This window comes from Glycine max, chromosome 20 (assembly GCF_000004515.6).
Source record: "Glycine max cultivar Williams 82 chromosome 20, Glycine_max_v4.0, whole genome shotgun sequence".
NCBI classification, from domain to species: Eukaryota; Viridiplantae; Streptophyta; class Magnoliopsida; order Fabales; family Fabaceae; genus Glycine; species Glycine max.
The window spans coordinates 37439821-37459200 of NC_038256.2; the positions used below are offsets into that span (position 1 = coordinate 37439821).

The following is a 19380-nucleotide window of genomic DNA, read 5'->3' on the forward strand; positions in this document are numbered from 1 at the left end:
CATCATAAATTCCTTTGGTTTTCTCTTGAAAGGTCTGTAAGCTCAAAATGGTAGAGCGCTCAAAGCATGTTTCGTTGACCTAATCTACGAAAGTAGTGAATGCTAATTTAATTTCATAGTGAAATACGGTGGCACACTCTTATCAAATATTGCCCGTGTGCTAACGTAAATTAGCTCGGTCTTTAAAAAGTTTGCTTTGAGAGGTTGGTGGTTCGAATCCACCCGGATCTGTAGCTGAATTTATTTGGCTTGGTGTTATTTTACTGTTTACAAGGTTTTTTTTCTTCATATTTTTTAGAATAATTATTTCTAACAATATGTTTTATTGAAATTGTACTTTTCTTGGTGTTTGCGTTTTAGATTATACAATTTGCTTCAGGTTCTAGGAGTTCATGTTTTGAAACTAATTGCCATCACCCAAGTACTCAATTACAAGCCAACATAGCTAATTTTAATTTCCATATCCGAAAGGATCCACCATGTCGTTTGCTGAAAGATCTTCTGTAAAGATTTAGGTAGAATTCACTTTATAAGTGAAGCACGAGTTCCTGATTTTAACATTTGACAAACATAAATTGTTAGTTCAATCATCCAACACAATGTGCACAAAAGGCCAATCAGGGATTCAGGGTAAATAGATGATCTACCTGGTGCTCTATGATGATGTCAAAACCTGTAGAAGTTACCTCTTCTACATCATCGTAGATAGCTCTTGCAATCTTCCCAAGTCATGCATACCAATAAGTAAAAATATCTTCAAATATAAATTGAAAGGAAATCAAATATGTGGGCTTGTGAAGAAAGAAAAGGACCTGTACAGTGTCTGAATCATTGGATGAAGGAAGCTTATTTTGAAATTTCTGATCATCCAGGCCGAATGAACTGTAACATTATGAATATTGTAAGTTGCATACAATTGAAATGCTTCCTCATAATTCTAGACTCTTGTGCTCAGAAATTTGATTTTTCCTTACTGCCTAGTGTCTAGTTTATAGTCCATTATATGTCTATAATGTTGATATTCCGAATTAATATATATCGTCTGGCTTAAATAAAACATTCACCTATCATAGCATAACTTTACCAATAATGAATTTATTTATGCCTCATACCTGCCTATTTGCTTGTTGATCCAATCAAGCAACCGATCAGCTGTGCGTGCACCAACAATCACACGTATATCACTTTTCTCTTGTTTAGGTTCCCAACCACCACCAACAAATTTAGAAGGAGAACCCCAAAAGAGCATAGGATAGTGATCAGCAGAAAACTTATCACAGAGCTTAGTATTTATCTGTGCTACCAAAAAATTGAACAGGAAGTAACCAATCACCAAGGCATGTTTAGTATAAACATTAAACCACACCTAATTAAGTAAGATAAGAAGCACGCACCTTTAACCCACAATCTACCCTTGTAATTAATATTATTCCTGGATGCACTGCATCAGGTTCATTAAATAATCTTGCAACCTTTTCGTAGTGAGGCTGCATTAAAATTTCAGTGAGATAATAGTTATTAGTTTAAATGTTCATTAAAAAAAGCCCAAAAAATAATTATCATTTTTAGCAAACAATATACCTTATAATTCCTGCATGCAGGGCACCTGAGAGAATCAAGGGACACAACGGGAATGAGAATTTCTTTTACCTATATTTCATTCTTTTAAATCTACTTATATGCAGAAAAGAACTTGGAAAACAAATATTCCCAAGGAATGCAAGAGTTCGAGTTCAATTAGAAGGTAAATAAATTCTTTTGAATTTTTGTTCTCACATTAGCATTTTAACTAAGAGAAAATATAAGAAGCCAAAGTGAAATAATATGCTCCTCAAGCATATCGAGGAATTTTTTTATGAGGTTTAACTATAAAAAGAGACAATTTTCCTTTTCATGACTGAAAGCATGCACATTCATTGATTCATGAATCCTTGGATTTAAAAACGGTTGGAAATATTCAGTTGAAGTCATTTTGATAGAATAATGATACACAAAAACTTATATTTTTCATACACCTAATAAACATCTATAGTTTTTTCTCTCTTTTTTTATTTCACATTATAATACTTATAATTTTTCTCTTTTATTACTTTCTCACTAAGTGTCTAATGACATATTAGATGTCTATGAATACTTTTTCATTTTGATATTTAAGTCGTTGATATACAATTAGGATGTTAACGATGTGTGTGTTTGGATTAGTATATTTTATTTAAATAAAAACAAAATACTTAATTTTATCTTCAAAACAATTTATAATTGAAAAGTTATTGAGGGAGGAGCTTATGAAAAGGGAGAAAAATTACTTTCCCTCAAAACCTAATAAAATCCAAACACGCTAGCTACTACAAGTTGGTTTAGCTTCTTAAAAAAAACAAATTGTATTCAGTTTTTACTGAAATGGGCTTCCTTAGTTTTAAAATAAGCTCAACATTTTTCTTTTATTCCCATGCCACGCAACCTTTTATCACGTCAATTTCTTTCCAAAACTTAAACATCACGTGAGCTCTTCTCACTCAAAAGAACGCTCACTCCACCGTTCTCCACTGTTCTTATAAGGTAGCAATGCTCTCTTTTTCTCTCTTTTTTTTTCTTTCTTCTCTTTAATCTTTTTTTTCTTTCTTCTTAAATCTTATTCTCTTTCTTTTCCTTTTTTATCCTTTTTTGCTTCCAAATTTTAATTTCTTATGTTCTTTTCATTTTTCTTCTCATTCTCTCTTCTTCCATAAAAAGATTGTTCTTTCTAATTTTTTTTCAAAATTTAGGAGACATCTTTTGAGGACTCGGAAGAAATTAAAGGATATGTCTTACTATCAAACAATAATGATGATTATATTAGGAAAGGGTCGAGAGAGAATGAATAAATGTTTTTATGTTCAATTTCTTTAGTTTTAATATATATATATATATATATATATATATATATATATTGTGTGTGATATAGCATATTTTTAGCTTTTCGCAATTGACAATACAAGATTAATGGACTACTTTTGATCCATCTATTATAAGTTGAATACAATTTATTCAATTCATCTATTTGTTAGACTTACCTGCAATGCAGGTATCTAAAGTCACCAAAATTCACCACATGTTTCTTGAAAGAGTATGAATATAGTTTAGAAAATAAGAATAAAAAGGGAGAATTTCACAAATAGGAACTCCTGATAATTAAAAAAAACGAATAGTAACTAATTGGGATTATTATCTTAATCAAATTTGAGCTAGAAAATAATGTGCAGTAACCCCTCTATGTATATTTTAATTATTAATAAGAATTCCTTTTTCAGAATTATGCCATAATTTGTTTTAAGGAGAATGAATTGAAAACATGGCTATGCCTATATATTACATGTTGACAAGATTAGGATGCCACGAGGGGAAAGCTTAGATATAGGCCAGAACAAATATTCATAGAAAGATCAAGATGAAAATAAAATTAATTATTCCACTAGACATTAAACGAGAGGGAAGGCAAGATGAGAGAAAACAAGAAAATTATAACTGAAGAGGGAAGGCAACTAGGGTATGAATCAAATCAAGTGTGCGATAGATGGATGAGAAGGAGTGAAGAAAATAACAACATTAAACGAGATCGTTTCTCTTAAAATAAACATTAGCTTATTTTGAAAAAAGAATCGCCTATTTTTTGTCAATTTTCAAAGAGAGCTTTTGGCAAATAAGCTAATATTTCTGAGAAATAATCTTTGAACCGATTTGTGAAGTTTAATTTATTACACTTGATGGTTCATTTTATTTGCTACTAGTTGAGAAGTTAATTCAAATTGACTTAGAAGAGAGTTGAAACAAATCCGCGAATAGAAACACATAAAATACGATACTAGTAACTCAATAGAAATCACTATTACGATATGATATATATGACTAACCAATGGGCATAGAATTGAACAAGGGCGAAAGTAGCGGGGGTATCGTTGAGAACAGCATCGAAGTTCGTTGCGTTCAGATTAACGGCATAATCGGCACGGATCGAATTTGGCGATGCGAAGGAAGAAGGCGAAGTCGCTGACAGTGACAGCATGCACAGAAACAGACTTAAACGTAAATACTCCATCCTAGTCCCTAGACGAGCAACAAAGGATTATGCAGGTTTTGAAGAGAGGCGACAATTTTCAAGACAGACTTAGTAATTCGGTCTTAATTATTTATTTAAAGTTGCAAATTTGTTCCTTAAGTAACACCGATCATTTTTGGATTTTGGGCCACGACTCTAAACATTTCTCTTTTTTTATTTATGACAAAATTTATTTTATTTGATTCACCTACATCAAAATTATAAAACTTAATTAATGTGCAGAAAAAAATGGATCATACATCATATGAAAATTGTATAATAAGTGTGTCTCACAAGCAATCAAAAAAATTATAAAAAAAAAAAAACTCAAAATCAAGCAAAAAATTACTAGTGAGACAATTTTTGTGTAATTTTTATTATGTTTATGTCCTTTTTATATAAACATTAATTGTGTTCTATAAATTTCATGTCAGCACATCAAATGAGACAAGTTTCATGTCTTCAATCAATTAAAAAAATATTTAAAATTGTGTCCCAAAATAAATAAAAAAACGACAAATTTCAAAAAGAATAAACACTACTAAAAAAATATTTTTTTACGACACACCTTTAACGACAGTTCTCAAAAGTCGTCTAAATATATAAGACAATGATAATTTTGTTAATACAAGATTTTTCAATAAAGATGGTTTGACAAAAATCGTCTTGGAAACTGTCATTCCATGATGGTTTCGCGAAAATAGTCTTAGAATGACTATCATTTCATGATGGTTTCCCGAAAATCATCTTAAAATATTATCATTAAAAAGACAATTTTATCAAAACCTTTTTGGAAGTGAGTGTTTTTAACGACAATTTTATCCAATTTGGATCATTCTGTTATGTATTTATCTTATTGCTATTAAATTTTAAAAAGATTACTCGTGAGGAATCTTGTTTCGAGGAGGATTGTTTTATGTTGCCTCCTATTTACAATTTATTGGTATAACATTTTAATTAAATTCTATTTTTATTCTTTAAAATAATTATCATAAAAATTAACAACTTTTAATTATGTGGTAAATAAACATTAAAGAAAAGAAAAATAAAACAACATATGTTTCAAAAAATCATCTTAAAATATATATATATTCTAAGACGATTTTTTCAAAAACAGTCTTAAAAAGACGATTCTCTGAAAAATCATATTAATGTGTTTTTTTAAAAAATTGAGAATTCTAAGACGATTTTTGGAAAAATCGTCTTAGAAATTTCTAAAAAACCATCTATTTTCTAAGATAATTTTTGGGAAAATCGTATTAAAATCTTCAAATTTTTTAAATTTTTTTTATATAAAAACATTCTAAGATGGTTTTTCAAAAAATTGTCTGAAAAAAATTTTCTAAAACGATTTTGGAAAAAATTATCTTAGAATTCTCAATTTTTTTAAAAAAGTATTCTAAGACGATTTCTACGCAAACCGATGTAAAAACCAAGTTTCTAAAATGATTTGAAAACTGTCGTGAAAAATATTAACTTTCCATGATGACAGTTTCAAAAATGGTTGAAAATCATCATGAAAAATGTCAAATAACTGATGAAGAAAGCTTTTTTGTAATAGTGAAACATGCTATAAAAGAAAATTACTTAAAGGACCATTTTACAATTTTTAATGAATAAGAGATTAAATTACAACCTAAAATAAAGTTGAAGAGTGCTAGCAACATACTCTTTAACATACACACTCTCTTTTTTTGTTAAATGTATTGAAAATTACAAAATTCCAAGTGAAGGAGAGAGGGAGAATCATTAAATAAGATGTGAAACTCATTGAATTTTATAATTTTCAATAAATTTCAATCAATATAGTGTGTTCAAAAAAGTGTGTTAGAGAGTATGACCCTAATATTTATCGATAAAGTTAAGGGGTCATGTGATTTGTCTAAATTTTATTGGCTTTAACTTTTGGTCATGTAATTTTTACTCTTTTATTTTTTAATATTTTTAAAAATATTCTAATAAATGATGAGCACTAGCAATATATAATTTATTATTGGTTAAAAATTATAAAATGAAGAAAGACACAGTAATAAAATTTAAGGAAAAATTACAAAAAAAAAATCAATGATATATAGGGGAAGTGTTAAAAAAATTTGAAGAATGTACTATTAGCATTTTTCTATGATGTTCCACCTCATCTTTAAAGTTGTTCTCAAGTCCTAACTTGACTTCTTAAAGTTTAAGTGTCAAAAGCTAACAAATGACACCAAAAAAATGGACAAAACTTAAATACTTGGGTGCTATTAGTGCTATTTTCTTATTAGAATTCGAATTTCAGCTCAACAATCAATGTAATAAAAGGTAAGCCTTAAAGAGTTACAGAAATTTTTTAAGTGAAACTTTATTAGAGAATAAGATTAATAAATACAGTGTTTAAAAATTATATATAATAAATTGTTTTAAATACATTATATACATAATCAATATGAATTATTTTATATATATATATATATATATATATATATATATATATATATATATATATATATATAAATTACATGCTTTAATCATTTTTGTTTAATTTGATTATATAATATAGTTAACAGATATAGTATTCAACTTGGTCGGATAGTAAATTTTATTTGCAATACTAATTATAATGTTTATTAATATATTATATAATTAACTTAAATAATATTTTAAATGAGAAAAGCACTGATGTAAAAAATTTCCACAATCATCTCGTTACAAATCATCTTATATAATAAATTTCTTTACTTTTAAAATAATTCAAACGATTATTTGTGATTAAACGATAATATAAAATTATTTTTTATTGTCATACATTAAACACTTATTAAATATTATAAATTATTAAATATAATATTTTTAATGTAATAAGAAAAATATACGTATATTAAATGTACATATGTTTTTAATGTGAATAGTGGTCAAAGGATATGTAAACCAACTGTATGTCTTCTTTAATGTGTTGGAAAACAAAATATTATGTTTTAAGAAACTTGTTCTTTGCAATGTTTTAATTTATTTTACCTCTTTGGCAAAGTTTTTCCAAAAATTACTTTACTTTGTCAATAGAATTTTTTTAAAAACCGCAATTCGGTCTCCATATTTATGTTTTCCTTGTTTGAGTTTTTAAAAAAATTGTTATCGTTTAGATGTTTTTCTTGACGTGTTTCATACCTCCTTATATGTAGTATATTTTCATCGTATGTCAATTTTAATTCAAGCATTTTTTTTTTATAGAATTCAAGCCTGTTGATCATAGGAAATTTATTAAATACATAAATAACCTTTATCATACAACCGAAGAGAAAATTACATAAGGACGTGTTTTTTTCATTTCCAGTTTTCTTTTTTTAATTACAAAATTATCACCTTGTTTCTAATTTATTTCATGCTTTAAATATTTGCACAGGAAACAAAGAAAACAAAAAAATAGCATTCCTTGCACAAATATTTTAAAAGAGGAAACAAAATTAAAACAATGAACATTTTACAATTAAAAGAAAAAAGAACATGAAAACATAAGTAAATAATTTCCATATGGTACCAAAAAATTACTTGTCCATAAATAAGTTAGGTAAACTAAATCAATCAATAATAACACATTGTTAATTATATGGTACCAAAAAAAATTTAGTTACTGTAAAATAATAATCACGAAATTGAAATTGCTAATTAATCATTTAACTTTTTTATTCATAACTATAGATGTAAAGTTATTTCCAATTACATCTTTATTAATCAGATCTCAACACATGTTACTCGCCTAACAAAAGCATTTACATACAGCATTTTTTATATCACAATATGGAATATCACATGGTGGAAGACAATGAGACTCACAATCAGTGTTTGTTTGACACTCTTGTTTCGAGCTTGATTTGTTCTCAACACACATGCAAATACCATTGTCACAAATTGCTCTTCCTTTGCAATTAGGTAAAACTAAGTTGCATTCATCACTTTCATGACATTCACCCGGAGTTGTCATTCTTGGTATCCTTGTAAAATCAAGCGCTGCACAGAAAAGATATACAAATTAAATAATACCTGACACATTCCTAGAATTATATATGTTTTTTCATATACTGATCAAATATTAAGATGCATGTTGAAAGAAAATACCATTGCAAACTATTATAGCAGAAAAGATCACTGCAAACGCTATCTTGACTAAAGTCATTTCTATATGTCTTGTTTTGATGAATTGTTTGTCAAGTTTAGACTTAAACAATAGCTTATTGTCTCAATGGATTCAATTAATACATTCTACTACATATTTATAGTACTTCGGTAATTACTTCTTAGTGGGGGAATGTGATATATCATAAATGGGAGTTTTTTTATATTTTTTTTTATCTATATCTTTTTATACATAAGCAAATTAGACTTGAGCAAAAGTGTAAATGTATCTAAATTTTAGTTTCATGTGCTTATCAATTGTTACCATCCCTAATTCTTTAATTAATTGTTTCATTTAATAAAATAAATATAAATATATTATATTTAATGAATTTAATATTTAATTATGTTGAACAATTTGACTATATAAGTTATATATGTTTAATAAAATTATAAATAATACAAAATAGTTCATTTTAAATATTATATAATGTGTGATTGATCAGTTAATTCTACTTCTGTTACAAATTATGATGTTTATTAACATATTATATATAGTTTAGTGGTAGACCAGTCAATCTTAAATAACATTTAATATAAAAAAATATAAATATATCATATTTAATGAATTTAATGTTAATGTATATTAATATAATTTATGGCATGTTTTATTAGGTTTATAGTTGTTAAGAAATCTTTGATAATCTCTCATTTATGTATATCTCTCGTATCAGGATATCTCTTAAAATCCCTGCCTTCTTTATATAACTCTGTAATCTCTTTTCTTCTTTAAGAGTATATATTTTGTTGTCTATTTAAGAAAGAAAGACCTTAGAAGACATATATGTTTTTTTTTTTAAAAAAAAACAAAACAAAAGCTCTTATCTTACTACTGGAAAATATTTTCTAATCTCTTGATATTTTGATATTTAATATTTAATTATGTTGAAAAAATTGACTATATAAGTTATATGTGTTTAATAAATAATACAAATAGTTCATTTTAAATATTATATAATGTGGTTGATCAGTCAACTTTATTTCTGGTACTAATTATGATGTTTATTAACATATTATATACTATAATTTAGTGGTTGACCAGTCAATCCTAAATAACATTTAATAAAAAAATACAAATATATTATATTTAATGAATTTAATACTTACTTATGTTGAACAATTTGACTATATGTTTAATAAAAGTACAAATAACACAATTAGTTCATTTTAAATATTAGATAATGTCGTTGATCAGTCAATATTTTGCTTCCCGGTACTAATTATGATGTTTATTAATATATTATAGTATAATTTAGTGGTTGACCAGCCAATTATGATATTAGGAACTAATATTTGTCCAAGAACCTTACTATCCAACCTCAGATCTTGTGTTTAAGAAGATTGAGTTTAGAATCACTTAGACGAATAATTTTTTATGAATGACATCACACTTATGTGAATTAATAATATGACACATTAAATAAATGATGATATGAGTAAGCATATTTTACCCAATTTAGATTGATCTTTTCCTCCCCATCCAACCCTCGTAGCTGCCACATGCAATCCATCCCCATTCTCCCTCTCAAGCTTCAAGGTTCAAACCTTTGGCCACCACCATAACCTGACTCTGGCCATAATGACAATGGACAATGTAGGGAGAGGGGGACGCTTTGCCGCACAAAACATTGCAGATCCACAGCAGTGGGACACATTGAGTCATTCGTGAGAGAATGTCACCGTCTCCAACGGAACTTCTTACACCAAACCATTGTTTCTCTACATGAAATCTTTATCTAGGGTTCAAGGTGCTATAGCTTTTGTTATAGGAAACTCTCACTTTAGTTTGTCCAAATATTTTTAAAGAAAATAAATTTAGAAAATTAAATTCTTTTTTAATACATAACATTTGATTTTTGTTATTCTTTGATTAACTTTACAAGACATGAAAGAAGACTCTTCTTAAAAGCCACCCAAAGAAAATAATAAAAAATATAAAAGATTTTGCAAAAACAAAATTGTCATTAATATCCCATTGACGCGCAGAAGAGATTTTTAATCTGAATTTTACTAGCTATCACCCAAATACTGAATTACAAACCGACACGCCTTATTTGTATTACACACCCCTTTTTTTCTGTATGGTGTCTAAATCAATTTATTTTTTGGTGGACTTCGTCTAAATCAACTTAGTTTAATATATTTATCGCAAGAAGTGTTTGAGTACAATCTCCCTCTTTAGTCTTTACAGCCGGAAAATTGTGTAGCTAGTGTAAAATAAAAACGGGATTGTTATCAATTGGTTTAGTAATTCTCTGTTTCTCTTACCAGAAACATTGTGATGGGATAGTAAAGGTATGTGTGAATTACACACACAACTATTGTCAACACTAACAACAGAATAAGCCACGAACAAAGGTTAAACAGTGAAATTAGGTAGCAATTTTAAGTGTGCTTCGTGGAGGGAGAGAAAAGAAAAGAAATGATCACGGGTGGAATAAACTGTCGAATATTTTGGGGACTCCACTAGCAAAGTTAATAACGAGAATAAGCTGCCAGAACACGTTATAGGCAAAGCTAAAGTGCAATTCGCATCATCATCATATATCATCACAAAGAAAGTTGCTAAAGCAAAACTATTTCGTGCTACACATTTATTTTCGTACGCAACTGAATCCATTATTACTTGGTTTCTCTGTTTGCAAATTTGATAGCTCCATCAATTAATCAAAGCATTCTATGGTTCAGATCAATTCAAATTTTTCAAATGCATTCAGCAAATGAAAAAATATTATGCAGATTCGTGTGATATTAGAGGGTTTTTATAATAATCGCCAATATAAACAAAACACAAGAAATACAGTAAGTCAAGAATCCTGTAAATGAAACAGAACATATCTTTCGAAGCAATATTTCATATCCACGAAATGTAAATCAACATAGAATAATAAAAACTAACGACGATATTCAAAGTCAAAACACAGTTTCAAATCCAATTTGTGCAAAGCAACCTCTTCTCCTCTCAGAAGCACGCATCCAACAGACAGCAGCAGCAGAGAGCAGCCAAACTGCAACAATTAAACAAAAAATTAGAACCCGTGCATTGAACAAACTCTCACTAATTTCACACAAGAATCGCAACGATTCCTCGTTTTACCAAAAAAAAAAAAACAGACGAGACTGAAAATTCAAAATCGAGTCTTCTCAATTAAAAATTCAAAGTTTGCATTTATCATAAATTATTTCCTATTTCAAATTAAGAAAGATTTATCAATGCTTATTTTCTCAATGGCAAAGAAACGGAGCCATAAGATTGGTTAAAGAACTTAGAATTAAAAATAAAAATAATTTTATTAGGAGAAAAAAATTATGATATTTCTACGTTCTACTATAATTTACACGATGAATATTTTCGTTCCTCTTGGCACATCATACTTAAGAAACCCGCAAGTGGCGGGGCCCGGCGAAAAAAAAAGATGACATCCACTTCGAGTATCGTGCGCGCGTGTCGCGTCAGATGACAGCAGTGAAACAACGCAACTACAGCTAATCAATGATCAGCCGCGGGCGGGCGCACCATAGATGATGGTGCACCCGTAATCGCAACCGCAATCAATCGAGTGAATCCCGATCTGAGTTGCCACGAACACCTTCACTCAGAAATATGCAGAGAGAGAGAGAGAGAGAGAGACTTACCATCCTTCTAAGCAACCTGGGCCAGATGAATTCTGGTGTTGTTGCGGCGGAGGCTGAGCGTACTGAGGAGGCGCGTAGGGTGGAGGGTACCCCTGTGCTGGATACGCCTGCGGAGGGTATCCTCCTTGCGGCGGGTACCCTGGCGGAGGGTACGCGTCCTTTCCGTAAGAATCCGGCGGTGGGTAACCTAGTCGTCATCATAATCAGAAATCTGTGAGACAAAAATTCAAGAAAATCCAACGTGTAACAGTGTAAACCTAATCTAATCTTAACAAAAAAAAACGGTGAGAGAATAAATTAAGAATGGAACCTTGGGGAGGAGGAACACCGACGGGTGGTTGCTGCTGATTGTAGTAACTCATCGTTGAAGGGTGAGAGGGTATTGTGCGAAAATATAGAGAGGAAGGTATTTATTGGAATTGGGATAGTGGGTGGGTTTTTCTTTCCACCTTGAAGGTTATAACCGAGGAAAGCTATTTCCTATGCTCTGTTTGTTTCTTTCCATTTTTTCCCTCACTATTATAATGTGTTATTTGCTTGTTGGCAACTGGGAACAAACGTGTCATCGTCACACGTCACACTCGGAAAGATAATTTGTTGCCTTGTGTAACTTCCTCGCCTTCGATTCCTTTTCTCGTCTTTCTTTCCTTCGTTTAGGTAATTGAAATCCAGTATATTCCGTGTCAAATGCGCGTATGCGCCACCCAATTCTAAATTTACTGTAACGTGGAAGTAAGATTTGTAAATTTTTTAAATTCAACATTTATTTAATTCTCAAGTTTTTGTGACATATTATTATGTATTTAATAATATAATTTTATTATTTTTGTTTTGATATATAATATTTACTTTTGTTTTACACCATCATTAAATTTAATTTGTACGAATGAATGATTTGTTTTTTTATCTTATATTACTTTTTAGTTCATTTACTTGTTTTTTTAAGAAATAATAATATTGTATAATAGTATAACTATATAGTCTACTTGTATTGTTATTTGTATTTTTCAAGGTATTCATGCCAATGTATGGGTCACTTACTAGTTTTAAAATAAAATAATTATATCTCATAACTGTCATTTTTATTTTTTATTTTTTTTACCTTTTTCTTATTTAATTTTTCTCACTCAAATTAAGATGATTTAATTATTTGTTTGATTTTATTAATCTATAATTTCAATATTTTATTCTCTATACTTAAAACTATTACTATTTATTTTACGGTAGTTTATGTATATTAATGTAATTATTTTTTAACATGACAACAATTTTAAAATTCTTTCATTTACATTGTAATGATTAGTATCTTTATTATTATCATTATTATTCATATTATTGTTATTATTAATACCACATGATTATCTAATCTAAATAATAAATGGACCAAATATTGATAGAATTTTAGTTTATCTTGCTTTTATTTTATTATATTCTTATATATTGTCATATTATAATCCTATTAAACGAGGCTTTCAAAAAATAATTAAAGTTAACCTATTTAATAGTAATTCTAACTTCTTATTGGTTTATGATGACATGTATTTAGTGAATGACATGACATAAAAAAGAGAAACTTTTAGGCCCCATTTAGGATAGTTTCTTGTTTTTAGGTTTGAAATTCTTAAAAACCAATTTAAGTTTTGAATTTCATTTTATTTTATCTCGTTCTATTATGAAATAATGACAAAGGAAGGGGTAGTAAGATAGAAGTGACAAAGTTGATGGTGGTGGTGATAATAAGGGTGTTGATGGCGGTGACGATGATGGTGGGTTGGAATAATGGCGACAACAATGGTGGAGTGGTAATGTGATGACTTTGCTTTAAAACTCGGATTGACTCAACCAATTGGATTGATTTAATTGTGACCTAGAGGTCTAGTCAGGTCGAGTTGCATATCAGATCAATTATGCATTAAACTTGGTGCAACCTCATACGACCCGATTGAGTTTGGGGTTATACCAATGACCCACAAAACCCAAATTGGGTCACACTTGAGGGGGAAAACGCGTTGAGTCATGCGGGTCAATTGGGGTTATGTACAAAGTTTTATTTCTATTTTTTGATAAAGATCAAGCCAAGCAAATCAATTAATGACTCACTTGTCAGACCATTGACCAACTCACCCAATGTCTTGACTAGATCAATCACTAGTTCAATTTTTAAAATTATGAGTGGTGGTGGAATAGAATAGTGACAATAGTAGCAACAACGACGATGGAAACAACAAAAGTAGTGATGGAATGATGGTAGTGGTGACAATGACAGTGTGATGGTGGTGGTGGAGGTGGCAACGATGGGTTGTGGTGGTAATGGTAGTTAAAATGTATTTTTTAAAATTAAAAATCAAATTTATAATTTTTTTCTTGATTTTGATAATAAATGTAAAACTAATTAGAAATTGAATTAAAAATCAATTTAACTCCATTTTTGTTAAATGTATTTTGTTTTGAAAATTACATTAAAAAAAACTCACAACCATCCTCAACGGACCATATTTGTATTCAAAACAATGTTATATGAATAAATGTTAATTAAATAAATGATGTCATTAGAGTGATGGCATAAATGGATATCAATTATATATATATATATAATTTTTTTTTATTTATAACTAAAAAAAAATTAGTCCCTTGTTTTTTTTTTACTAAAATTAATTATGGTCCTTCATCTTTTAAAATATTCATTTTAATGTTTTAACTCTAAAATTTGAGTGAATATTGTTCTTACGAAACAATCATATTCTTCAATTTTATGATAGATTTTGAACAATATATTTACCGATTAAATTCGCTTACATGAAAAATTTCAAAATATAACTAATATTTGAACTAAAAAGCAAATATAAATATGGTAAAATTTGTGTGTGAAGTGAAAAATCTAATATTATATTTTTTTTTCCTTGTGAGACTCACATTTCTTCATATTTATAACCCATTTGAACATTAGTTGAATTTTATGGGTTTTATGTTGATGAATCCAATGAAACAAATTTTACAGAAAAAAAACAGGTTACTATTTTATAAGGATAACATTAACCCAAATTTAACAGTAAAAAAAAAACCAAAATTTGCGGTGGTAACTTGATGTTACACTAAATAACACATAAATTGTAAATGAGTATCACATAATAATAGTATTGATAAAAAAACAAAATTTTAATTTGTTGACAGATGAAAAGTAAAGAATTTTTTATAAAAATTAAAATAAAAAATCTCAAATTTTCAAGGACTAATTTTAGCCTTCAATTTTTTTTTTTTTATAAAAAAAACTACGTGAAATTTGCCGCTTGACTTAAAAACTTTCGGATGCTAGCTGTGAAAAAAAAAAAAGTCTAAAATAATTCAAAATAACATCATTTTGATGATTTCTTTGTAATTTTGTTTCACTTTAATCAAAGTGTCAGTTTTATAAAAATATTAACTAGTTTTTTGTATCCTTAAAATAAAAAATACTTTATTGTATATTTTTTTTATTTAAATTCATTCTTACTTCTTTCTTTTGTTATTCAACTAAGACTAATGTAACGTATTTAGATTACAATTTACAAATATATTTTGATTTTCACATTTCAAAGTGCTAAATTATTTTCTTTATGGATAGGCTAATAAACTTTTACTATTTTTATAAATATTATTTTGGAACTCAAATATTTACATCATTAAAAAAATGCAGTTCAACAATTTTTAAACCACATTGTAGATGATTTTGAAGTAAATAAATTACTAAATATATGAGAATTAGTGATTGACTGCAAAAAAAAATAGTGATGGAAAAATAATCTAAAAAACTTATTTTATTTGGATCTCTTTTTCTTCTCAGTTTTAGTCTTCGTCTTCGTCTGTCTGCGTTTTGCCTACTTGCAAGTTGCATGGGCCCATATTTCGATACATGGAGGACAAAAGACTAGTCTTGCAGCCATAAATTAAAAGCAATAAAATAGTCTTTCCCCAAAAACATTGCAATGACAAAAAAGTCGTCATGACCTAACAAATAAATACAGTATAATTTTAAAAAAAAATTCAAAGGCTTCCTAACTAATTAAATTTGGAAACACGTCATAAAAGAAATTTAAAACTTAATGTGTAACTTTTTAAAGGAAAAGTGTAGAAAGAATTTTATTCTTCTGATCAAATTGACTTGACTTAAATTAATTGATATTCAAAGTAATTTTTAATATCCAGCATGGATGGGAAACAAATTATTCAAGGACAACGATTAATTTGTGCCAACTATATGTTTGATAAGTCTTGAGGAATTTATAATTTCCTTTCACCATATACAGTCTTATTTTGATAAATTACTTCAACTAGTTTTTGAAAAATAAATTAGTTTATAAGTTATTAACTATTTATCTTCTTAATTTTATTTTTATTATTTAATTTAAAATTTTATTTTATTTTTTATTTAATTAATTTTTTTTCATTGTCAGAAATAACCCTTTATATACACACAACACAAATGATAATCAATCTGATCAATTACTATTGCTACACCAAAGTTAAAAATTCTTAAAATCATATCAACTCTTATAAATATCTAGTAATTATGCAAGTGAGAAATGTATTCATAAAAGTTCTTATCCTAGAAATAAAAATTGAATGTTTAAGAAAATTAGAAAGAAAAAATAATTTATTATTTACTGTGTTAAGATGATACTATTAATAAAGTATTTAAATGTTAAAACAAATGATTTTAAACAACACAATTATAATAAAGTTAATTTAATTCAATTTTAATTTTTCAAAAAAATAATAATTTTATCATTTTTTATAATACAAAATTTAAAAAGTTATTATCCTACTTTTTTAGATTATAAGTTATTAGAAATAAAATTCAAAAATTATAAATATTAAATATGTCTTTTTATGTCATTTGACATTTACCAATTAACTTATCAACTAATCTTATTAAATATTTTCAATTAAATCAATTGACTTATAATAAATTTTTAGTTAACTTTCCATTTTTCATCTCCTACCTTATAACTTATAAGTTTTTAACTAACTCATAACTAGTTTTATTAAATATAACCTATGTGTCATATCTCTCTCTGAGCATTACGGATGAGTAAGCGGACTAATCCGTCTCGCGTAAGGTCTGTTCGCATAAACTTGCATTGGCAGCGAACCGGGTCAGCCCGCGCCTCATTTTTACATGGACCTAATAAATTAATATGCCCATGTCTTGCGTCCCGAGGGTCAAATGGCCCGGTCCATGGGCCTAATCTTAAAAAAATTACAATTTCAACAAAAATATAACACAATCAAATTAAGTTTAACATAAATGTAAATAAAATCTAAACAGTTAGTCAATTACATTAATAAAATAAATAATGTCTTAACAAAAGAAAATTCAAACAATAAATCTAAAATATGAAACTTAAACATCTCCACCAACAAATGATTTTTTAATTGAATGAAGTAAATGTTTTATCACATACACTTAATGAATGAGTTTTAAAGCTGCACTTGTCCTGCAATTAATGTGTGCTACGAAATGTTGTTCATACATCTCTTACCGTACTGGTTCTTAAGTAATGTTTGAATTATTTTTCAATTAAAATTGAAGTTGTACTTAGTAATTTGTGTAATAAAATTTTATATTAAAAGATTATACATATTTTTAAGATAAAACTTTATTAGCTAGTTCTAATTTTAAAAAACAATATAGATAGCACTTAAAAGTTAATCTAGTAAAGAAATTACATCTAAGTTTTTGTCTTATTTAATATGCACAACATTGCCTAATACTTTCACTTTTTAATTAAAAATGTATATTTGGACTTAGTAAGCGGGTTTACATGCCAACCCGCGAATCCCACGGACCACATAACTCGCGGGTTAAGCAGGATGGACCCAAAATATGCATAATCATGAATTATTTAAAAAAGATTGATTCGTTACCCGCACAGACCACGAACCCTGTAAGCCAGTCCATGGACCCGAGTCCACTTACCCACTCCCAGTGAACATCGACTTATAGATTAAAATTTGTATAAAATTCAAAATAAGTTATATAAAAAAAGAGTTTAATAAGTTATACATGATCAGGGTCATATTTTAGTATATGTAATACACTAGATAAATATTTATTTTATATAATAAAAATTTTTAACCAATAAATATTTTTTAAAATAAATTATATTTTAAATTTATAATAAATAATTATATTATGATATATATATATATATATATATATATATATATATATATATATATATATAAAAGGTCATTTTTAAACTATTAATAGTTTATTTTAAAAAATATTAAAACTTAATTTAGAAATAAAAATACAAAATATGTTCAAATACATAAGAGGTTAAAAACATCCTTGAAACATTATTGTTAAAGAAAATTCATAAAAATACTTTTGTTAAAAAATAGTCCCTAAAATAAGACATGCAAACTTATCTACAGTTTTCATGAAATCACCTGGAGCCAATTCGTCCATCTAGAGGGTCATCCATTTAGTCCTTATCTTAAAACTAGATAGATACCTTGTTCTCTTTGATTTGGTTTCACATCATGACCTAATGAACCAAGGTGTAGTCTTTAAAACATCTATTTTTCTTTATAATTGTCTATACTTCAGAGTTCAGATGGCTGTTGGAGACTCCCCCCCCTCTTTCCCAAATTCCTAAGTTTACAATATAAAAGAGTCTTACTAGTTATATATGTTATTCCAACGATGGTTGCAAGAAGCTTGTTATACCCCAACCGATATAATATTATAGAGTGACTTTTATTAAATAAACAATGTAATATTAACAAAGTAGTAAATATTTTTTTTCTAAAATTACTAAGTAAAAATAAAAATTATAATAAGTTAAAAAATTATAAATTCAAATGATAAACAGTAACTTTTTACAAAATGGTAGTGTTTGAAAAAGGAAAATAATTTTTGTTACCAAACAGTTTTATTTTAATAAAAAAACTTATGTACTAACAATTAAATATATCCATTTTTCCCATTTACCAAAAAAAGTTAAATATATCCATAGCACACAATAAATCCCGAAGAGAAAACAATGCTAAATTAAATGCATGCACTCTTTTTTCTACAGTACTGTAGTATTTTTTAGTTACAAATATAATGTTTTTTCTTTAGTTACAGACTATATATATTGTGTATCTAAAAAAGGAATACACTAGTAATTGGTATCTAAAAAAGGAATATACTATTATATTATGCAAAGTACAAAAAACTATACTACTACATCATAAATTGTGACTAATCGATCGATATATATGGCTATATGTGTTTAGTTGATTCTTTGTTTGTGAATGATGATAGACAAGTAATGTATGTCTTACAAACTGCAATTTTTCTCTTTTAAAGGAAAGTTTATTGCAGATACTAAAATCTTAATATAAACTCTTATTTTAAATACATTATAGAATTGCAAATATATTAGATAATATCCACACCATTAATAAATATGAACATGGAAGTAATTGTCGAAACATTGTTCTTTTAACCATTAATCAAGTTGTGTATAGGTTTTATTTTGTAAATCCGG

The 19380-nt window shown here is 27.6% G+C and overlaps 2 protein-coding genes across 2 annotated transcripts; both read right to left on the reverse strand.

The window, feature by feature from the left end:
* Nucleotides 1-308: 308 nt before the first annotated feature.
* LOC102663369 (sulfhydryl oxidase 2) lies at nucleotides 309-4147 on the reverse strand. Its single transcript, XM_006605938.3, has 7 exons — nucleotides 3891-4147; nucleotides 1582-1606; nucleotides 1395-1487; nucleotides 1113-1294; nucleotides 813-882; nucleotides 648-719; nucleotides 309-548 (listed from the first exon to the last, which is right to left on the reverse strand). Exons 1-7 carry the CDS (start codon nucleotides 4073-4075, stop codon nucleotides 528-530), a joined length of 648 nt encoding a protein of 215 aa, XP_006606001.1. The 5' UTR covers nucleotides 4076-4147; the 3' UTR covers nucleotides 309-527.
* Nucleotides 4148-11061: 6914 nt separating this feature from the next.
* Nucleotides 11062-12476, reverse strand: LOC100778512 (cysteine-rich and transmembrane domain-containing protein WIH2). The gene is made up of 3 exons (XM_003555948.4): nucleotides 12171-12476; nucleotides 11861-12047; nucleotides 11062-11232 (listed from the first exon to the last, which is right to left on the reverse strand). The coding sequence occupies exons 1-3, from the start codon at nucleotides 12220-12222 to the stop codon at nucleotides 11187-11189; spliced, it is 285 nt and encodes a 94-aa protein (XP_003555996.1). The 5' UTR covers nucleotides 12223-12476; the 3' UTR covers nucleotides 11062-11186.
* Nucleotides 12477-19380: the final 6904 nt, after the last annotated feature.